At 41.9% G+C, this 24,136-nt stretch overlaps 1 protein-coding gene across 4 annotated transcripts in view; it reads left to right on the top strand.

Annotated features, from left to right (window-relative positions):
• The window catches only part of sycp3 (synaptonemal complex protein 3), a 63,308-nt gene that overhangs the window by 5,318 nt on the left and 33,854 nt on the right, over positions 1 to 24,136 (top strand). For 2 of the 4 annotated variants that reach the window (XM_055654739.1, XM_055654738.1), the window contains exons 2-4: positions 916 to 1,062; positions 7,208 to 7,295; positions 21,900 to 21,934. In XM_055654739.1, coding sequence (XP_055510714.1) covers positions 933 to 1,062; positions 7,208 to 7,295; positions 21,900 to 21,934 — 253 coding nt within the window. In that variant the 5' untranslated portion in view covers positions 916 to 932. Of the gene's footprint in view, positions 1 to 915; positions 1,063 to 7,207; positions 7,296 to 15,186; positions 15,429 to 21,899; positions 21,935 to 24,136 lie in introns of those variants that run through there. The other 2 variants (XM_055654741.1, XM_055654737.1) reach the window with 1 other exon arrangement.

Here is a 24,136-nt window from a genome sequence, read left to right as displayed (position 1 = left end):
TTGTTTATTTATGCTTAGCCTTCTTCAGGTTGTACGTGGATTCTTATACGACTCCAGATTGCCAGTCCAAAATGCCACTGATCTAGCTCTCAGCAGATGATGAATATCAAGAGTTTTGATTTGGAGAAGACCTTTAATGTTTTAAATATGCTCAGGAGGTCAAACAGCAAGAGTTAATGTTTTAGGTTGAAGACGCTTTGTCAAAAGTGGAAAGAGGAAAGGAAACGAGTTTTAATTTGCAAAGAAGATGGGGATGGGATTGGACAAGAATTTATCTGCGATAGAGTGAAGTCAGTGTTATCCTGGGCCTAAATTTTATTTCAACCTGCAGTTCTTTCCTACTTATTGATTTGTGTAACTGTCAGCAGGAAGGAGTAATATTGGCAACAGAGCTCACCTTCCGATGTCTTGCAAAGTCTTGACATTTCTTTCAGCATTGCTCCTTTCTTTGGGGATTGTCACTGTATGCAGATAGTATGTCAGACCCTTCCTGCCAGATTCCTCATAGTTGGCTCTCTTGCTACATAGCATGCGCTTTCTGGCAATGATCCCAGCCACTAAGGCCTTGGAATCCAAGCATGTCGACATGGACATTTCTCTTCTCTCTTTATTGATCTCTTACTTGAACTCTTTTCTCGCTTTTCTCCATCACAGCCTGGCAGTCTTCTCTGTGAACTATTGTAGACTTAGTTTATTTCTGGCTGTGTCAGGGACAGAAGGACTATTACCAGCATTTGATTTATTTTCAAACAATATTTAAAGAAAGCATTTTATTTCAAATTAAAGTAACGCTAATGGCCAGCTGGATGCCTGATGTCACAAGCTGACTTTTGTTTTGAAAAGCGTCATTGCTTTTTTGGAGGTTTTTTTCCCCACATTATTCTGAAATATGCTATAACTTTCTATTTGTTCCAGATTTGATTGATTGAAAAATGGCTCATAAAACAACAGGACGAAGAAATTCTGTTAAAAACCAGGAGAAAAAAAACTATGATTCATTGTACGGGTTCAATGAGGAAAATGAGAAAAAGTTGGGACGCAGCTATGAAGATGAAAAACTAGGTAAGTGCTTTAAAAATAATTTAAATTATATTTATTATTCTGTTTTCGTTATGTGAACTGGCCAGCAAAATCCATCAATACCTGCAGCCTTTGAATATAACCGTGGTAGACGAACCTTCACCAATAGAGTAGTTTCTATGAATTAGTCTTATAAGTAATCTATTGGCCTGAATTATGGTGTGTGGAAAGGAGAATATGTGATTGAATATTGCCCTCTAATTACAGCAATAAGACCATTGTGTTGGGTTGTGGACCTAAATTTTTTTTAATGAGGAGCAAGGATTTAATGAATACTAGACTAAGTGGAAACTGTTTGGTCCCATTTCAAGCTGGGTGCAAAGCCACCAAATTCAAAAACAGTTTCCTACCATTTCAAGCAGGGTGCAACACCACCAAATTCAAATGCAGTTTCCTACCATTCCAAGCAGGGAGCAAGGCCTCCAAGTTCAAATGCAGTTTCCTACCATTTCAAGCAGGGTGCAAGGCCACCAAATTCAAAAGCAGTTTCATACCATTTTAAGCAGGGTGCATGGCCACCAAGGTGACTTCTCCCTCCCCCAACTTGCAGAGACTGAGCCACACCCACACTTTTGGGTTTTATAGTCCCTCCCCCCTCCCACTGAAAGGGGCATGTCCTCATAGGAGGAGGCAGAGGGTGATGGTGGAAGGTTGTTTCTTGGACAGGTGGCCTGTGACTAATGGTGTGCCTCAGGGATCAGTGCTGGGCTCTTTGCTGTTTGTCGTTTTTTTATCAATAATTTGGATGAGAATGTACGTCATATTTATCAAGTTTGCATATGACACAAAAGGCATCGTAGGTTATCGAAAATTGCAGCAGAATCTTGATCGGTTGGGCATGCGGGCTGAGGAATGGTTAATGGAGTTTAATACAGATAAATGCGAGGTGTTGTATTTTGGGAAGTCAAACCAGGGCTGGGGGATCTTTGCATGGCGAAGGCTGAACGGGAACCTGACTGAGAAGCATAAATAGGCTAGACAGTGAGAAACGTTTTCTTTAATAGAGCAAACTATAACAAGAAAACAGTTGTTTAAAAGAAATTGTAAGAGATTTAGAGGGCTCTTGCAGGATGATTAAAATCCGGACCACAGTACTTGAGGGAATGGTGGAGGCAGGCACTCTAAAGGGCCTGCCCCACTTACGCAATTTTTTTAGCGACTTGCCGGCACCTGTCATAGTTGCAGTAGGTTGCTGAAAGTGTTCAAAATGTTGAAAATCCAGCGGCAACCAGAAAAAGGTACGACTCTTTGGGCCACAATTTGCAAGGTGATGCCTGTATGGTTGTGAGTAGTGGCCCAAAGAGTCATTACTGGTCGCCGGTGGATTTTCAACATTTCGAAAATTGTCGTCGACCTGCTGCGACTGACAGGTGCCGGCAGGTCGCCGAAAACTGGGCGTAAGTGGGACAGGCCATTTACAACATTTAAACGCTTGAAATGCCATGGCATGGCTGTGCATAGACTTAAGTGTTGGGAAATCAGTACGATTACTGACATATAAATACTAGATCAAGGGGGTGTGTTTCTATGCTATGTGATTCTTTGGTTGCTCACTGAACACACTTTTCAGGATTTCAGAAGATTATTGTATGCACCAATGTGCCTGTCCCTGCAGAGCTCCATGGGATTGGATTAGAGCAGCACATTTCATGGGAACTGACATTTGACATTAGGGTACAGCGGTCAGGTAGAAGAAGAGCCTGCTGAGCCCTGTAACTGAGATGTCTTCCCAAATTTGAGAGAATGAAAATAACAAATAATATGCCACCCAGTAGGTGGCAGCAACAGTAGAAAGCGAAACAGTCAAAGGTTTCAGTCAAAGATCCTTTATCAGAATTAAAATCATGACAAAACAAGTTAGTTTTAAGTTGCAAAGAGGATGGGGATTGACTGATAGAATACAGGGAATATCTTTGTTAGGGTAAGACTAGGATTTCCTTCATATTATCCAGTTTGCAAAGAAATCCAGTGAATATGTTGTTTAGGATTGTTAGAGTAAAAATAAAGAGCGAGGTAAATGCTTTGAAATACACGTGGGAGCCATTGAAAATGAAACCAAAAGGGAATGCTGGAAATGCTGGTGGAATAGTATCTGTGGAGAGTGAAAAAATGAATAATATTACAAGTGGATAAACCTTAGAGCAGAACTGGCTATTTCAGACACGAACAGAAAAAACAAGTTCTCTGAAATTGTTGAATATGATGTTGAATGCTGACAGCTACAACATGACCAGATAGAAGGTGTGGTGCTGTTGTCCAAGCTAACATTGCGCATTGTTGGAATGGTGCAGGAAGCCACAAACAGAACGTCAGAGTGGGAGTGAGCTAAGAAACTAAAGTGATAGCTAAGAGGATAGCTAACAGGAAGCTCAGGGTCAGGTGAAGTTATCACCTATCTGCATTTGGTTTCTCCAAATTAGAGGAGACTACATCGTGAGCAATATAAGTGGTACATTACAGTGATAGAAGTACATGTAAAATGCTGGTTAGCCCTGATAAGACATTTTGGGGTATGAGATGGTGGCAAGGGAAGAGGTAACAATTTGTTACATGTAATATGGTTGGATGAGAAAGTGCTGTGAGAAGGGAAATGGTTGGAGATGGAAGAGTGGACCAAGGAGTCACAAAGGGAATGGTTTCGCCAGACTTCTGAAAGGATAGGAAAGGATATTGTTGATGTACTGCAGATCCATTGAATGCAGAGGTGGGTGGACTGGAAAGTAAGGACCTGAGGAGCTCTATCCTGGCTCTGGTCCAGTGCAAAGGAGGGAAGAGCAGAATTGCAGGATTTAGATTGTAGGCAGCAGAGAGCTTAGTCAACTATGTTAGATTGGAAGGCATGATTAATCTCAGAGGTCTTGTAATAAGAGCTGATATGAGGTCGGGGGAACTTGGCGAATGGAATGAAGTCCTTCCATGAGGCAGAGTGGGAGGAAGAATAGTCAAGATATTTGTGAAAGTCTATGGGTTATAATAGATGTTTGTTGCTGACTAATCCTCTGAAAGGGAGATCCAGAAAGGGAAAGGAAGAGTCGGAGATGTGATGGGTACAACATTGTGGAAATTGCCGTAAAAAACAGAAATTGTCAAACTCCATATGAGTGCGGAAAGCAAGACCTTCTACGCCTGCTTGGATGAGACACTGTCTAGAATCCCCAGGGAGGATAAGATTCTTCTCTTCGGAGACTTCAACGCCACATCGGGAAGGGTACCATAGGCATCGGGAACATCAACTCCAACAGAGCCCTGCTTCTCAGCAAATGTGCTCAGCACAACCTCCCCATCACTAACACCCTCTTTCGCCAGAAAAACAAACTTAAGGCATCATGGAGACACCTCCGCTCCAAACAGTGGCATCTCATTGACTGTCATTGTACGAGCCAGGGATTGCCGTGACGTGAACATCACAAGGGCAATGATTGATGCAGATGACTGCTGGACAGATCATCGCCTCATCCGCTCCATGATGTCCATCAAACTCAAGAGGAAGAGGAGGATTCAAAAGAAGCAGATCTGGCAAAGGCTGAACCTTGATAGCCTGGAGGTAACTGCTACCCAGCAGCGACTTCAGGTTTCTCTAGTGGAAAGCCTCCAATAGGAATATCCTGATGAGATTGAAGAGCACTGGAAACGGCTCAAATCTTTGATGCCTGCAAAACGATCTTTGGGTGCAATTCCAGAAAACACCAGGACTGGTTTGACGAGAACGACGCAGAAATAGAACAGCTCATCTCCAAGAAAAGGAAAGCCTTTTGTGCCTGGCAAAATGATGTCAACTGCGAGGCCAAAAGAGCGGCTCACTCCAGAGACAAAACGGACGTCCAGAGTCGGGTGAGGGAGCTTAAGAACCCCTGGTGGGCAGAAACAGCTCTGGAAATTAAGAGACTGGCAGACTCGGGTGGCACCAGTTCAGCGCTATTAAGGCCGTCTATGGTACAAGTTACTGCGGCTTAAACCCGCTGCGCTCAAAGGACGGGCAAGAACTGCTGAAGACAATGTCCATAAACGCCCGATGGAAGAGCACTTCCAGGAACTCCTCAACTGTGACAGTACAACTGAACCAGACATTACCGACCACATCCCCCAGAGTCCCATCAGAGAAGACATGGAAGAACCTCCCACTATGACAGAGGTTCAAGATGCCAACAAAAGCCTTAAGAACAACAAGGCCACCAGTCCTGATGTGATCCCAGCTGAGATCTTAAAGGAAGGTGGACCGGAACTCCTGTACCACATCCACGCTCTACTCCTCCAGGTCTGGGAAAAAGATCTTCCCTCAGAACTCAGCGATGCTCTAATAGTGACCATTTTCAAGAAGGGGGACAAGGCTGAATGTGGAAACTACAGGGGCATCTCCCTCTTGTCAACAACAGGCAAAGTCCTTGCTTGTGTCCTCGCATCGACAGAGTTGTGCCAGTGGAGCCTACGCCAAACTCAGGAAAGAGACTTTGAAGGCCGAGGCCTAAAGGCTAAACAAAACCTGCTGGTTTACAGAGCCATTGTCCTCCCCACTCTGTTGTATGGAGCTGAGTCATGGACCACCTACAGCAGACCTGAGAGCCCCCGGCAGGCCAAAGAAACGTTTCAAGGACAACACCAAGAGTCAAGGGTGTTTTATTGTCGTACGGATGGGACAATGAAATTCCACATCACATCGAGCAACTGGGAGCACATTGCATTAGTTAGGCGCCCCTAGAGGAAATCCGTGCAGGAAGGAACTGCACGTCATGAAACAGAACTACGCCATGTCGCAGAGACAAAGCGACAGCACCATATGGAGAGAGAGAAGGGGGCTTGACGACTACCAACCACCGCCAGTCTCCACTTCATACATTGCACCAAGGTGTGTGGATTGCGGATCAGCCTCTACAGACATCTACAGACCCACAAGTAGACGACTTGCACTTCCACAACTTGCACTTCCAGACTGGTCTATTGTGTTGTTCAGCAGACCACGGATTTATTTTAAGTTCAAAACATAAAGTGCTGGAGAACTCAGCAGGTCAGGTTGGATCTATGGACGGTCCAAAGAAGGGTCTCGACCCAAACCGTCACCTATTCCTTCTCTCCAGAGATGCTGCCTGACCCGCTGAGTTACCCCAGCATTTTGTGTCTCTCTATGGAGGGAATGGCTAGGCGAAGTTTAGAGTCGGGTCCCTTCTTCAGGCATTTTTTTAAGGGGTTGGGAAAGATCAAAAATTTCACGATTTAAATATGTTGTTACGAATATAACTAGTAGTGTGGGAGAAAATTCCATGAGCCATAATTGCCACATACGTACCCAAAAGTAGAAATGTAGAAAGTTACAGTGTGTAAAAAAAAAAAAAAAGATATTACGAGCTTTGTAGTCTCCTTCTACCAATCAAATGCCAAATTCAATATTTTGAAAATGGGCAAAGCAAAAAGTAGCATGTTCTCTAGAAAGGCTTATCCTAAAATAATTGATCAGAAGGGTGCGATTTTCAGTCAGGACGTCTGTATCATTCAGTCAGTGAGGTCGCGGCCCCTCTACATAAAAAGAAAGTGTCAATGCCACTTCAAGGTCTATTAATCCACCAGTAGCTTCAGTTGCAGGTACAGCTGAATGGATTTGACGCTCGGGCGAGGCTATGAATTTATATGAATTTAAAAAATCTGATACGTTTAAATTGGTCAAAAGCTACAACCACAACGTGATAAATAACACTTAATAAAACTAAAGCAAATAAAGGCAAACAAGAACTAACTTTGAAGGTGAGAGAGAAAACAACACACATAAACTTATTGTTTTTAAATTCATATAACATCGCTAAATGACGGGTACAAATTACTAAATAACGTGGGTGGAGAAAAATGCTGGAGAAACTCAGCGGGTTAGATGCTGCCTCTTCCGCTGAGTTTCTCCAGCATTTTTGTCTACCTTCGATTGTTCCAGTATTTGCAGTTCAGCGGGCCAGGTGGCACCTGCGGAGGGAACGGACCAGGAGCCTCCACCGGCCTGGGCTCTCCTCACCCCCCCCCCAACAGGAAGGAACCGCAGATGCAGCCGTCCCCGCAAAATTAAAATTAAAAAAATGTTACATTAACCAGCTTTAGAGTATAGCTACTCTGTGTCAGCATCCATTTATGAGAATTTTTATATTTGTAGAGGAGGCTGCATTGGCACTTGGGAGGAAACGGCCAGCATCCAGTGCACACACTGAGCAGGAAGAGGAAATGGACGACATTAATGTTGGGTACGACAATCATTTTGTTGATTTTTTATAGATTTTGTAGATGAAGCGGAATATAGTGAACTTTGATACATATCTCTGCTATCTTGCTTAAAGCTCAGGATATGCTATCCAGGATTGAGGAAAGCAATACAATCAAATGTAAAAGTGGAAATTATAGCATTGCATATAGAGTGAGACACGTTACCAATAGCTGTTGTACTAAGAAACTGGCATAGACTAATGTCTTCAGTGCTGCTGCACACTGCATACCAGGAATTTAGTTGAGGACTCCCGTAAAATGAAACGGTTAAAGTAATTTAATGGCCATGCAGCATCATTTAAAATGGGTCAAGGAGGTCATGTGCAGAGGTTGCATGTGAGGGCTGGTGTTAGGTCGGCTGGGATAAATGAAGCACACGCTCAGCAATGAGACACAAGGCTTTCATGCTGAGTATGGGCACCATTGGGATATCTGCTCCATATTTTGTCTTCTGTCTGAATCGTATGGTCTTTTTCAATACTTCCTGTTGGATGTGTTGGAAACTATTGCTCCACGCATCTCTTTACTGGATGCATAATTTTTTTCCAGCCTGTGACTTCTTCATGGCACAAGCTTAACACCCACAACAACTGTTGAATTTGTTAGCATGGAAAAATCTCTGGGTTATGAGAGCCCTGATTCTTGATATATAGTGTATTCCTGAACCCTGCATCTCAGAGCTGAGTAGCTACACTGCTTGAATTCAAGAATATAACTAGAATTGAGAAAAATAGGACAGTCGTTCAAAAAATGTGCAAACAAACATGATGAGAAAATGTCTGTGTTTGGTTATTATTTGAATGACCTGATTTTTTGCATTTGACACTTATTTTTCTACCGCTAATTATCACAACATTCAATTAAAAAAAGACAAGTTTAATGATGGAGTATAGGTAATTTAGTTTAATTTATTATTGCCATGTGTACCTAGATACAGTGGAAATACTTGCTATCTGGTCAAATCATATTGTACAAGGGAACAATTATGCACAAGTAAAAGAGTGAAAATACTGTAAGTAGATCCTCTTCAGAGATAGCAAGCAAAGAGTCACCTAACTCCGGAGCCATCTTTCAACTTTTGTGTCTCAAGTCTCTGAAAAGTCCAATCTTGGCCAAAGGAGATATGCAAATTTTTATTGCCTCACTTTAAACCTCAGTGACCTGGTGGCACTGAATCGATGAAACAGAGGTTGGCCTGGCCCAACACGATGCTGTCACCTCCTTCCACCTCCTCAGTTTAATCTGCTTGATCACCGGGCTTCTTTAGGGTCTCCAGTAGCCACCTTCACCAACAACTATGCCATCCGTCGCCTCCCACAGCCGCTTGTGCCAAGGAATTTTAGAGTGCTTTCTGAGGTTGTGGGAGGTGAAATCCAGATTGTTCATCGCTACTGACTTTCCCTTGCAACTTCCATTGCCACCATCCTGAGAATGCTGTTGAGAAAATGTCCTAATTTTTTTTTCACATTAATTTAATCCTTGAATGCGTGAGTGCAAATAGTTAAAGCCAGAGAAACAATTTCAACAATTACGTTTGATAAATAGAAATACACATCCAGCTAGTTAATGGCAGGCAGCTGGAGGGCAGATGTACTAAGGACGAAATGCAGTATTTTGAGGAACAATTAAAAGTCCTGTAACCCCCCTGACTGCCAACTCGATTAAAACGTGCCAGATAAGACCTGAACTTGATAGCTGGGGACCGGAGAAAGTGATCCCTGGGAGATAAATCATAAAGGTTAGCCTGAAGATCGCAGTGAGATTACAGATATTATCAAATCAGGAGATGAAAAGCCAGCTGCAGTGGAGTAGTTGAATGATTGAAAGAAAGTTTCCTGCCCCTCCTCATCCAAAGAACAACTCTAAAAGCATAAAGACTAACATACCAATTTTTCTTCTTCTCACTTGCTGCACCTGCATCTTTGATCATCAACAACACATTTAATTAAACAAGTAGTAGGAAAGAACTGCAGATGCTGGTTTAGATCGAAGGTAGACACAAAATGCTGGAGTAATTCAGCGGGACAGGCAGCATGGGACGGGACCATTATACATGACAACAACTGACCAATGCCATATACAGGTAACAAACAGGTTCAATTTTTGCAGGCGTTCGTAAATAGATTTTTTTCCTCATGTTGGAAAATAAACAGAAAGTCAATATGGTAACTATACCTCCACAGTATTCTAATGAATTCATAACAGGCACATTAGACTAAGATGGATGAACAATTACTAAATGAGAGTGGAAAGTAGTTCTGTTGTTCATAGGAACAAACATTCAATTTTATACAGGCCTTTCAGCCCAACTAGTCCATGCCGACCAAATTACCCAACCAATCCCGCTTCATGTGTCTTGTCCATACTCCTCCATATCTTTTCTGTCCATGTACCTATCCAAGTGTCTTTTAAATATCATAATTGTACCTGTGTCTATCACTTCTTCTGGCAGCTTATTCCATATATAAACCATACTCTGAAAAACTAACCCTCAGGCCCCTTTTCGATCTTTCCTCTCTCACCTTAGAATTATGCCCTTTGGTTTTAGACTCTCCTAGCCTGGGGAATAAACTAATTATTCATTTATTTATTGTGTATTGCATGTTTAACCTTTTAATTTAATAATTTTTTGGGAGCTCGCTCATTTGTAACCCCGGGATGGCCTGTGCTTCAACTTATAGCATACTTAAGCATTCAGGAATTCACTGATTGTCTTCACTGTTTTTGTTTGAGCATCAACAGTCAGGCAGAGGCATGCAGATTTTCAAGGATTGTTGACTTCCTGACTGGTCTAGTGACGATACACTGTGCACATTTAGTGCATTCGCCTGCTCTTGAGTAACGAACATTGCATGATTCACAAGGCCTATCATTCCCAAAATATACAACTTGGGCCAGACCATGCGAAGAAATTTCTTAGGTCACTATCATGAATCCATGAGGTTCACAAAACTTCTTGCTCAATTGGAGGATTGGATGTTGGGAAATTAAGAATTTTCCCTACCTTAGTTTTGGATCTGCATCCATACTACAATGAGTGAATCTGATTGCCAGTATAATAATTAACATAGGACCTTCAGAAATAGTGAATGCCAAGGGATCACATAGAATATGATTCTGGTTTCTCTACTACCCTAGGACTGCCCTACAATTCTCTCCAGGAAACATTGCTTACTGATTCAAAACCTGTATTCTCCCATTCAACCTCCCTTCTCAGTTTTTGCCTGTGACCCTTTCAAGAGGAGGTGGTCGAGCAACAGGTGGTTGAATAACAGATGGAGCAGGCAGCAGAGGCAATCAGCAATGATACAAGACTCTCCTTAGGTAGTTAGCCCGGGACTATGACATTGCTCGGCAATTCTCTTGAGGATTTACCCCATAGACTACCTGAGCACGGATAATGGAAATGCTCAGACCACCTGCCTTTGATATTCTATTGTCAAGGCCCCATGGTGAAAGGTTAGCATTAAACTCCCACACTGCATTTCAGTTGCAGTTGATACCAAAGATCTCCGCTCTAGAATCTTTGGTTGATACCACCTACAGCTGCTTCCTAAATCCTTGATGCTTGCTACAATAAGAATTGCAACAAATTGCAGAAAAGTTTGCCATAATTGCCAGGCAGTTTCCATGGAGTAGTTCCCAATGGAACATTCCTTTGCCGCAAGCAAAGAATTCCTTAACCCTTTCAGAAGTATTCTCTGTTTCAAGCAACGAGGCAGTCTGGTGGTTTATATTACTAGCAGCTCCAACAGAATAAGTATCGCACACCGGATTTAGGAAAAAACACAGGTTTTTATTTGTATTAATTGTGCACATCAAACCTAACTTTAGCAGCTGTCCCCAGCTTCGGAGCTGATGCTTTGAGATGTTGGGGCAATTCTCTTAAGGATGCACTGTAGGGACCAGGGAGATAATAATGGTACAAACAGTGGACATACCCAGGCCACCTGTGTTTGGTATTCAATTGCACTTCAATTGTAGTTGACACCACCTACAGTTGCTTCCTAATGCCTTGATGCTTGCTACAATAAGACTCTTCAGCTCCTTTCCTTGAGCTGCTGGGTGAAAGTGAGGGCATGGAGCTTTGTGGGTGTTATTGCCTCAGAGTCCAGAGTGATTCAAGCAAAATGAGGTTAATCATGGTGAATATGTTAAGGGCCTGTCCCACGAGCATGCGACCTGCATGCGGCAAGCGCGACCAAACCGGAAGTGGGGGCCGCACGGAGATCGAGTGAGTGACATGAGGTTCGAGCAAAGTCCGCGGGAAGTTCGCACGTGACATACGGCGTCAAGACGCTGCGTATGGCGTCAAGATACTGTGTACTGGTTCGAGACGCTGCGCATGCCCGTCGAGGTGGTGCGTATAGGCCTCAATGCGGCTGCGGGCCGGTAGGCCGTTGCCGCACGGAATTTTTGAACACGGTCAATTTTTCGGAGCCCCGCGCGATGTCGGGACCAGCTCCGCACAACTCCATACGGCTCCGGCGATCGAAGTGGGACCGGCCCCGCGAGGCCGTACGGCTCAAGCGACCAGGTTAGGTCGCGCTTGCTGCATGGAGTCGCATGCTCGTGGGACAGGCCCTTTATACTGTTAAGCATAATGATCAGCACACATTAGATGCACCTAGGAAAAACCTTCACTAATGAGAGGAGAGAGTAATAGAATATGGTAATGGTCAAATAGATACTTGCGTACCGGGGCTGTTCCTCGCATTGCCATTTATACCAAGTCCTGAGGCTTGAGCCACACCACTTCAGTTAAGGTGCTGCCCCACTACAGCGACCTAATTCGTGAGTTCAGACAAGTTTGCCCTCAACTCATACTCGCAGCATGGTCGACACGAGGTCCTAGGTGGTCTTTTTAACTCTCGTTCGTGCTCGAGAGTAGCCCCCGTGTACTCGAGGCCTCAGTCAGGTCGCGGTGTATTTTTCAACATGTTGAAAATTGCCCGCGAGTAAAAAAAGGTCGCCATAGAAAAAAAACAATTTTTTTTTACTTGTAGGTTTAGTCGAGGTAGGTCGTAGTAGGTCATAATGCTATTTTTAGGTATTTTAAGTCAATCAAAGGTAGTCGAAGGTAAAGCTTGTTGAGAAACAAAAGGTAAGAATGCCCGCTAAACTTTATTAAACGTTGTCTGGCTTCTTAAAAGTGTCTCCATTCCTTCTCTCCCACTCCCCCCTTCTCTCCCCTTCTCTCCCCCTCTCTCCCCTTCTCCCTCTCCGCGCTCTCTATAGGACTAACTGAACTGTGCCAGCCGCCTTTTACCTTCCTGTTCATCATGGGTGTGAATTTCAGACAGCGCTCCCCCGCTTTCCCTGGCCCCCGCCTTTGCGATGTGTTTGTGTGTGTGCAGAAGGTCGATCTGGCTCGCGGTTTCATCGCTGACGGTCGATCCAGCTCGAGGTTTTCCTGCAAGGACCTCGAGCATGAAGGTCGAAGACAGTCGCTGTAAAGTCGCATCAGTGGGACAGGCCCTTTACAATAGGAATTCTTCTCCAGGTGATGAGCCTTTATGAAGAGCAGGCCCCCCCCCCCCCCCCCCCCCCTCAGGTACGTTAGTACCTCCACCAATGTAAAGCACTTTGGCCCACGTGAGTTGTTTTTTAATTGTGCTATATAAATAAAAGTGATTTGACTTGACTTCAGTTTGTTACTTTAAACACTTGTTGCAGGCAATTTTAGTCACAAAGTTTTTTGTGCATGCATGCAGCTGTGGCGTTTGAACTTGTGGTTGTCATCCTGCCTTGGTATGTCAGAGATGACGTATTAGGAATGTGGATGTTACTCGTAGCTAAGGCTGCAAATGTTAGAACTCTAGCCTTCTTCTTCTTGCGTATGGCGTGCACAGCCTAAAGTTGTCGGACAACTTGTTCTATTTGATCTTATTTGATTGTGCACACCGGGTTGATTGCATTTGTTGAAACAGGGCGGACCACGTGAAGTTGCAATCTCCCACCCCAACTCTAGCCTTGACATATCTTTAAGAAAAATACTGCAAATGCTGAATATCAGAAATGTAAATGGAAAATGTTGGAAATACTCAGTAACATCTGTGCATGAGAATTAATTAACAGCTGAGAATTTCAGTCAGTGTCTTTCATCAAACTGGTGAAAAGTAGAAATGAGGCAAGTTTTAAGTTGCAGGGAAAGGTGGTGGGAGGGGGACAATCAGAGAACAAAGGGAAATATATATATTTTGGGAGAGAAATTTAATGACACAAGAGGTGGTTCTGCTGAAAGAGGGCGATAGAGGTATGTTGGGAGAAGAGGTAAGTAAGTATATATTGGCACGTTTTTTCAGTTTCTGACAGCACTTGCGCCAGGTGTAGTGCCATTTTTTCCAAAGGGGTAATTTGGTAGCACTTTAGCATCACCTCAGCTCTGCGAGTCTCTGAAACACTGTCTCCTGCACTCCACTTGGTGAATATTGAGAGTGGTAACTGAGAAATCAGAGGCATTCTCCCTCACTACCAGTGTCCATATCAGCCCTAACAACAGACATTAGCAAGGGGGTTATGATGGGTTTCACATTCATGCTCTACCGGCAGGAAGAAATCGGATAACTGTACAGCACAGGATTCATGCTGTTTAGGAGTATGCTAGTTTCTAGGCAGAGGATCCTGACACTTGATGGCACTGTAGTCAATGTGTTTTAAAACATGTAGTGGAAGACTATGACTAATAGGAAAGTACTGCTGCTGTCCAGATTTATTTAAATATGGCTGTAAGTTAGCTTTGCATGCCGTTCTTCAACTGGATCAATTTGTTTCTTAATTATAATCCTTGTTAATAATCCTAAATATGTCAGAACTACCAGGGAAAATGGAACCCAATTTTTTTTACGTCAGGGTATTTACTTTAATCTTGTCTATTACTATTGTTCATGGGCATTACCTACTCAATATGATTTATATGTGCTTATTTGGCATGTTGTTGGAAGTCATGGAGCCTTACAGGATTAATGATGTTCAAGCAGCAGCATATGGTGCACAGTAATGTTAGCTTCACTCACATAAGCATTTTCCACATTTAACGATTTATAAATAGATGGCAAGTTATAGTCACTAATAGCACCTTGTTCAAAATGGTGACTTATATAGTGAGCATAGAACAGTACAGAACAGGAAGGGGTTCTTCGGCCCACAATGTTTCTGTTGACCATCATGCTAATTTTAAATGCACATTTGCCTGCAGATGGTCTATATCTCTGCATGTGCCCGTCTAAATATCTCTTAAACATTTCTATCATATCTCCTTCCATCACTTCACCTAGCAGCACATTCGTGACACCTAAATAACCTTGCCTTGTAAATCTTCTTTAAACTTTTCCCCTCTTGTTTTAAAGCTATGCTAATATTTGACATTTCAATCCTGGGAAAAAGACTGACCATCTACCTTATGTACGCCAATCATCATTTTATACATTTCTATCAAGGTGCCCCCCAGCCTTCAATACTCCAGAGAAAACAATCCAATTTTGTCAAATCTCTTCTCTTAGATAATGCTCTCTAATCAGGCAGCATCCAGGCGAACCTCTTCTGCACCCTCTCCAAATTTTCCAGATCCTTCTTGTGATGCAGCAATAAGAACTGCATGCAATACTCTAAATATGGCCTGACCAAAGTTTTATACAGCTGCAACATGACTTTCCAACTTTTATATTTAATGCCCCAACCAATGAAGACAAGTATTCTGCAAGCCTTGTTTACCACCCTAACCACATGTGTTTCAGAAATCTGTGTACCTTATCTTCTGGCATTATTTCTCTGCTTAGACTATGATAATTTGCACTTAGACTATGATAATTAGGTGATATATCACATTCAGGTTTGTCACTTTACTTAAAATACAAAAATTTTGCTTCAAACTCAACCTTGTGTCACATGCATAAACGGAACTCACTATCAAAACATGGAGGGGACGGGGGACACAATTTTTTGGCGGCCGCACGCGCATGCGCACACTCACGCGCGCGAGAGGCTTCGGAGGCTCAATCCAGCGTTAAATGCAGCTCAGCTGCCTGTCTCACCGGGTTAACTAACAGCCCTATATGGACTGACGGGATACCAGCGCTGCTTCTCCGCGCTGGCCATATTTCCCGCAAGCACAGGCAGGTTAACCTGGTGGGGATGTCGCCCACCTCTCAAAACATGGGGGGGACATGTCTCCTCTGGCCCCCCTGGGTTTTCCGCCCCTGGTCACGTGCATCAGCTTCATTTGCTGACTGATGATAACTATTGGTGAATATTGATATTGAAGCCATTAATACAATTAATTCTCAGATCTCCAGCAGAAATTGTATAATTGAAGTAGAACTGGCACTTTTATTTATAGAGTATGTACCAGATATGTTGCGTTTTCTGTGGCCTTACCCCTGAATTCAGTTTCTAAATTCTTTAACCTTATGCCCAACTCATTGTTGTGTTTTGATCCAAGGCATAGAACTCCACCTGATACTTCACCTTAAACATTCTCTGTGAGTATTGGCAGACGGTGCAGTTGATGCCATCAGAACGGAAGCACAGTTTCCACATTACCACAGGGTTAACATGCGGTTCCATCAATGATGACAAGATAGTTATCATGAGTAGCAACCTTGCTCTTTCGCATCTGTAAAACTGAAGCTGAATGTTCACAATATAGCAAATTCTGAAATGTGCTTCAAACCACTTATCGCTCTACCCTCCAGAACTGTGCTGTCTGTATTCTATTTTACACCATGCCTTGTTCACCCAACATCTCTACACCTGCTGACCTACTTTTGCCACATAAAGTTTCAGACTCTTTTTGTTATTCTTATGCTTACTTTCAACACTCTCTATGGCTTAGCCTTTTCCTACCTTTTCTCTAATTCTGTCATTAAATATGAAACCTGCTTGCAATGCTGTTACTTGTAGAATTCCCTCCTTAAATCTCTCCCCCTGCCTCATTCTTCTTTTCTTAAGGACTCATTATAACGAGAGCTGGGAAGTGGAAGTTACATAAATAATTTTTGACCATCATAAAAACATTTGGTGAAATGACCTCATGCTGTATGGTGATTTTTTTAATGATTCTATGATTGATCCTTGTTCTATCCATTTCATTTGTCCTCCATCCATCCTCATGAGTACGCCTGGTATTTAATATTGGTCCTGTGAAGTATCATCAAGGTTTTGCTACAGTGGTGATGTTTTATAAATGCAAGTTGTTGGCTTTTAATTTCTTATCTTTACATCATCATCAGTCACACCTTGTTATCCCGAGAGTTACTGAAACCATTGTGCCCAAATGAGATTTCTATCAAATTAATTATAGAGCAGGGATTGACCTAAAATCTATGTTACTGAGGTACTTACATACCAAGCCAATAATTGGTCGTAACCCAAGTAGGATTTGATTTCTATGGAATTAACTGGACTAAGTGGGACCCGTTGGGTCCCAGCATCACACGGGAGGGCTGGTCATCCAACGCAATATTCCACCTCTTCACCAATTCCAATAATGCTCGTCGGGGGGGGGTCTTTCGGTTGCGCTAGTATGGGTGTTGTGGGCCGAAGGTACTGGTTTCCAGAGGGCTAGTATAGACATTGTGGGCAGAATGGATTCTTGGGCTGGCAGCTCAGTCACTGAGGCCTGGCAGTACAGTCACTCGGACCTGGCAGGCTGGCAGCTGAGAAACTGCCAGAAATTCTGCCCAAAACAGGTGACAGACTGTGAGGGAGAAGGGGGAGAGGGTGGACTGAATGGATTATTGGGCTGGCAGTTCAGTCACTTACGGCTGCTGGGCTGGCAGTTCACTTACTCACGGCTCGTGGGCTGGCAGTGCAGTTACTCACGCCTGGTATGCTGGCAATTCACAGTCACCCCTCCCTCCTCCCCCCCCCCCCCCCCCCCCCCCCCCCCACACTCTGCTCCTTGTCATTCACACACCCACACACACAGACTCATTCACACACACACACACACACATTCACACACACATACTCATTCACACACAAACACACATAGACTCACTCTCACACACACAGTCTCATTCACACAGACACAGACTCATTCACACACACACACACACAGACTCATTCACACAAACACACAGACTCATACACACACACAGACTCATTCACACACACACACAGACACACAGACTCATTCACACACAGACTCATTCACACACACACACACAGACTCATTCACACACACACACACACACACACACACACACACACACATTCACACACACACACATTCACACATACTCATTCACACACACATACTCATTCACACACACACACACACACACACACACACACACACACACACACACAGTCTCATTCACACACACACAGACTCATTCACACACACACACACACACACACACACACACACACACACTCATTCACACACACACACACACACAGACTCATACACACAGACTCATTCACACAAACACAGACTCATTCACACACACACACAGACTCATTCATACACACCCACACACAGACTCATTCACACACACACATACACACAAGCCAATTGGACAAAAACACTTTGCAAGCCAACAAAACACGTTTGCTGAAAGCCCTTTAAAAAGCCAACCCGATTGGGCAAACACTTTGCAAACAACAAACATATTTGCTGAAAACCACATCCCCGGAACTCACCGTGGAGTAGACATGCGTTCAGTGTTATTCGCTGCTCAGAGAGCCGTGACCCTCTCGCTTCCTCCGTCTGGCAGAGACTGAGTGAAGCACGACACTTCCGGGTTTTATAGTTCCTCCCCCCTGCCGCCAACTGAGAGATGGCAATTTTTTTTTTAACATTAATATCTCTCTGGTTTTACATCGATGGGAAAAATCCTCCGGTCCGGTGGAGCGGGGCTCTGAGCAAGGTGACCAAAAATGACGGCCGTAAGTGGCGGCGTTCTCTCAGAAATCACATTGCAGTAAGTCAAAAGCGGTCAAGATCAGAGCAGCACCTTTGACTGATAATATAATTTTGAGAGTATGGGTGATGTTTTAATCACTTGAGGGCAGGTAGGTAGGTTTATTTAGCAGGCCCATTCTTAGTCACGTGTGTGACCAAAAATATGACAAATTGTGGAATACATCTCTTCTAATTCTGAAAGCATTGCCGGTATATTGTTTCATACTGTATATTTGATTCATATTGTTTTATCAAGCTTATCAAGTGAAATATTTATGTTATGCTGACAATGTTTGTTTAAGGTCAGAGGTCAAATATGACTGGTCACATGTGTGACCTCACACGGAAGCATTTTTTTCATAACTCAGTTTTATCTTACAAACACTTGTGAATTTTAAAAAGCTAGAATGTTTATATCTTTATCAGACATGCATTATAGTTCTGTAGGTAGGAAAATAGTAATGAATAAGATTAATCTCTTACAATAATTTTTTAATGGATTACTTTATGTGATGCCATTTGGTAACGTGTGCGACATTTGGTTCACTTTCCAAAGAATTGCCCTCACAAACTCTGAATTTTAAAAAGCTAGAATGTTCATTCATATCTTTAGCAGACGTGCAATACAGTTCTGCAGGTAGGAAAATAGCAATAAGATTAATCTCTTACAATATTTTTTTAATGTATTAATTTATTTGATGCCGTTTGGTGATATGTGTGACATTTTGGTTCACTTTCCGAAGAATGGCCCAGCAGGTGAGTGATTAAATAGTAAAAGCAGTTGGACTGGTAGGAACTTGATGCAAACACATTAACTTCTGGATTTAGCTGAAGCATGATTTCAGTTATCAGGAAATGCTGCAGGAGAGCTGTTGATAATTACATATATTGTCAGTCATTAGTTACAAGTTTAATTGAAGGTCTGAAATTTGACTTTTAACACACAGATTTCCTGAGCATTTATCAAAAATCCTGTTGAGAGCAGAGAGATAGTGAGTGGGAACTCATGTACTGATATTGTAATCTCAATAAATATCACAACTTTGCATGTTCTCACTTGAATGCCTGTGAATAGTTTTCTTTATATGAGATGTGCTAATAATATCTTCAGTAAACATTTGAGAATGTTTTGAGAGAAACTGCAGTAGCCACGTTGTTCAATATCTATCCTTTTATACCTGCTTACTGTGAAGATAGGGCTAAAGATAGGTGCTGTAGAACCTAAAGAAGGGGTGGGCTTGTACCCAAGAGAGATTAACTTAACGTGGGTGCAGCTATTCGAGCCTGTATTCTAGCTCTACATACAGAGGTTTCGTTTTTTATGTCAGCACATTAATATCTCAGGGGGCCCATCTGTCACGCTAGGTCTATAACTTCCATGGATAAGACATGCTGTTTGTTGTTACTGGTGGATAAAGTCTATGTAGTCAAGGACCCCATTGGAGACATTGTCAAGCTTTTAAAGTGTAACATTTAACCTGTTGGATAGAGCTGATATGTCTGCTAAAATCTCTGCAGATTATAACAATCTGAGTAAGAAAATACTTAGATTTGCTCCTGTGGCTGAAACCCAAGATGCACAGGGTGATATATTGGATTGCATTCATATAGAAGCTAAGGAATTTGTAGAAAAGCCTGGCATGTTCAACGATTGCAAGGGATACTATTCCTCAATGTGCAGATTTTGTGTAACAATGTAGGTCGCAAGGCATTGCAAGCAACTGTATCATTATTCCGAGGTCCTACTAAATATGTGCTTAACATCATGCCTGCAGTTCCCATTTGATTAGGAACCTGGAGAAATGTGGTAATGATTGGTCTTTATTGGACCTGCTGCAAAAAATAAATTGGATCTCCCGTCAACAAGCTCACAATGCATCAAAAAATTAAATTTTCCCTATAGCTATGTTATGAATTTGGATTCAAATGAGTAAATTTGGATTGCACTGGTATATAAAAACAGAAAGTGCTGGAATACTCAGCAATCAAATAGTACATGTGGAGAGAGAAACATAGGTGCAAAGACCCTTTGTTAAAACCCATCAGATGTTTTCAAGGAGAAAAATGATAATGTTTGTTTTTCAGAGGGTGTACCTGAACTGCTGAGAATGCTGATAGTTTATAATGTGCCACTGCATATTGACCTGATTACTATTCCCATCTGGACATGTTTGAACAACATACCAATTAGCAGCTGACTGAAGAATTTGTATTGCAATATCCTTTTCATTCCATGATGAATCCACTGCCCGCAGTACCTCTTATTATTCCTGATAGGCAATTTAACCATTTACTTCCACAACCAGATTTGCCTATTAAAGTGTGCTCCTGACTTTTATTAGTCCTTCGCCATGCCAGACAAAAATGATTGTTATATCAAATCCAGAGCTGGTATTGGTTTTAACTGTACAGTTGATATACTGCAAAAATATTACTTTTAACAATATTTTGTATGCTGTGTGCGTGTGAGGAGGGGGGTTGGTAGGTGGGAATTCCACTCATCATAATGTTCTTTCAAATGTCTAAGCAGAAAACTTGTCAGGTTTTTTGGCTGCCCCACTTTTATATTCATTTTATTTGAGTTACATTTACAAAATAATATTGAATTTTGTATTTATATGAATAAGTAAATTAAATGTTGTTGCTTCCTTTCTACTTAAAGTATGAATTACCATTTTAGTAAATTTTCAGCATGTATGGTAATTATACCTAAATTATTTTTATGTCCTTTTCAGTTACGGTTATTTTCTTCTCCTTTTAAGTGATTGCTTAGAATTCAATGATTTTCTACTTTTAGTTTTATATTAGCTTGGTTGTAGAGGCTCATCAAAATATTTTGATTAAAGGACTCATTGCAAATAAGAAAAGAGCTGACATCTTAGCACTCCATTCTATTATTTGGTGACAAAACCAGAAATAGGAAGGCAAATGGATGCTTCTTCTAAAAACATATCTTACTCCATTCGATTAATTTTCTCTTACCAGAATTAAAATTCACTCTGCTCTAAAGATTGCACTAACTGGCAAAATAATTCTCAGAAACAGTATAAAAAAAACATTTCTCTCTTGGAAGATTTTGCAAAATAAATCTGAAATACAGAATCCAGTTCTAAACAGAAAATATAAAACTTTTGAGTTAGTCCTACTGAACTCTTACAGCTTGTGAGCTATGTCAGTTATGGTACATGTACATTCACATTCACATTATAAACACTGTATCTTATTTCTGTCATCTGCGTTGTCTTAATTTATGGGATGTAGACGTCACTAGTGTGACGAGCACTTATCTACATTAACCCATCTACATTAAAAACCTAAAGTTGAGTAATCTTAATGAACTGCTGCAGTCATACTGGTGATTGTTCTCCCACAGTGCTGTTAGATAAAGATTTACAGGATTTAGACACTGAAGGAATGATGAACGTGGACAGTTCTGTTAAAGTAACAGAAAGAACAACAAACAGAATTGCCCTTCAGGTCTCCTCCGCCAGTGTTAATGCTATATTTTAATATAACGAATACATTCCATTTATATTTCTGCTGTATGTTTAGGATTCCTTTACCTCAACCCAAAAGAATTATAATAGTTTTGTTTTAATTTTGAATATGTTCTACTAATATTAAATGACACTGTAGGTAAATAGATCTTATTCATTATTCTTATCTGTATTTGTAGTACTGATGTGGCGTCCATGCTTGAGCGATTTGGGGGTAAGTGTTTTTATGTCAAAATATATTAACAGGAATTTTAATTAGATTACATGATCCTTAATACGTTTAGTTTTATAATAAATCAGTTTTGGATCAGATGTTGCAGACATGAATAAAATTGAAATCCTCTAATTAAGAATTATTTGAGTTAATTGCATCTTACAATTAAAATTGAGCCTCTATTTGCAAAAAGGAAAGGGAATTATGATTGGTTTAATATCTTCAACATTTTTTTGCAACACCACACATTTGCCAAAAATAACATGATTGTATTTCAGATTATACAAGAACTCACAACATTCACAGAATGTCTATAAACACTTGTTTATTAAAGCAGCTGTTCTACATCGGTGTCTGAATTTAGCATGGCATTTTGTAATAATCCTTCCTTCTTACAACGGAGCATTTTCTTTCCCATCCTTGCAAGCACCACTGTTGTAGTTACAGAGCATCTTGAGGGAGAAAATACCTAGCACAATGTACAGAAAGCGTAAGAAAGAACTGCAGATGCTGGTTGGAATCAAAGGTAGACACTAAATGCTGGAGAAACTCAGCAGGTGAGGCAGCATCTCTGGAGAGAAGGAATGGCCGCCGTTTCAGGCCCAGACCCTTCTTCAGACTTGTAGATTGGCTATTTCATACTAGCCAATTATAGTGCGTGTTAGTAGTAGCTCCGCCTAGTATGTGCTTTATAGTATCAAGAGCTCGCTTATTCTAGCAAGTAGAAGTAGCAGCTCGGAGCTGTAACGTATGCAGATCCTATGCTGTAAGTGATTTAATAAGCATGTGTTGTATCTTAGTGTGTGGTCGTGTCTCATCATTACAAGACTGATGTCAGGGGAGGGGTCGGGACAAGGATAGAATGTAGTCGGAGTCAGTAAGACTAGTGGGAGAACTGGGAAGGTGATGGAGAGAGAAAGCATGGGCTAACTGAAGTTAGAGAAGTCAATGGTCATACCACTGGGGTGTAAACTACTTAAGCAAAATATGAGGTGCTGTTCCTCCAATTTGTGTTGGGCTTCACTCTGACAATGGAGGAGGCCCAGGACAGAAAGGTCAGATTGGGAATGGGAGGGGGAGGGGGAGTTGAAGTGCTGAGCCACCTGAGATCAGGTAGGTTAAGACGGACTGAGCGGAGGTGTTCAGCGAAATGATCGCCGAGCCTGCGCTTGGTCTCGCCTATGTAGAGAAGTTGACACCTGGAACAGCGGATACAGTAGATGAGGTTGGAGGAGGAGACAGAAAGTGTGTCTGCTTGACGGTTCCCAATACTTTATCTTATTTTTTCAAAATTGTACAAATTTATATATGTGTATAAAACAATTTGGGTCATGATCTTTGCCATAGTTGCTATGTTTTCATTCAATACGTGGAATAATATGGTAATGGTAGATGTTTCACAAAAAGTTTGAAAATCTGAAGTAGGAATTAGTTCAGCTAGCTACATCTCTTATCAGGAGAAAGAAGGAGAATTTATTAAGAGAACAAATTCAGCCAAATGAATTAGATTGCTGGTGGAGGGGAACTGTTGGATCTCGTTTGAAGAAAGAAGCAGAGATCCCTTATAGACCACTCTAGTGAGGGATAGAGATCTAAATTAATTATACAATCAATTAACTAGTTGGAGCCTGAGTATTAATTATACAATTAATTAATTAGTTGGAGCCTGAGTATTAGAAATTGTCCAAGCAAAAGACAATATCAGAGGTGTCATGGGTGTAAGTGGGAAGGAACTGGACTGGGAGAAAGGATGGAATCAAGAAAGGAAGAAATACGTTTGGTTGGGAAATAGCAGGCTAAAATAAAGTTTCTGCTTGGGTAATCCTGCTAGTGGTTTTGGGCAGAAGGTTAAAGGGGCTCCAGAGCTTGGAGACATAAACCCCGTTTATATCAACCATTATATGGTTGAAAGGGTCAAGAGCTTCAAATTCCTGGGTGTGCACATTTCTGAAGATCTTTCCTGGTCCGAGAACACTTAATGCAATTATCAAGAAAGCTCATCAGCGCCGCTACTGCCTGAGAAGATTACGGGGAGTCGGTTTGTCAAGGAGGACTTTCTCTAACTTCTACAGGTGCACAGTAGAGAGCATGCTGACCGGTTGCATCATGGCTTGGTTCGGCAACTTGAGCGCCCTGGAGAGGAAAAGACTACAAAAAGTAGTACACACTGCCCAGTCCATCATCGGCTCTGACCTTCCTTCT

The sequence above is a fragment of the Leucoraja erinacea genome, chromosome 24 (genome assembly GCF_028641065.1).
Source record: "Leucoraja erinacea ecotype New England chromosome 24, Leri_hhj_1, whole genome shotgun sequence".
NCBI lineage: Eukaryota > Metazoa > Chordata > Chondrichthyes > Rajiformes > Rajidae > Leucoraja > Leucoraja erinaceus.
The sequence above is the reverse complement of the archived record's forward strand: the minus strand, read 5'-3'. Positions and strand labels throughout refer to the sequence as shown.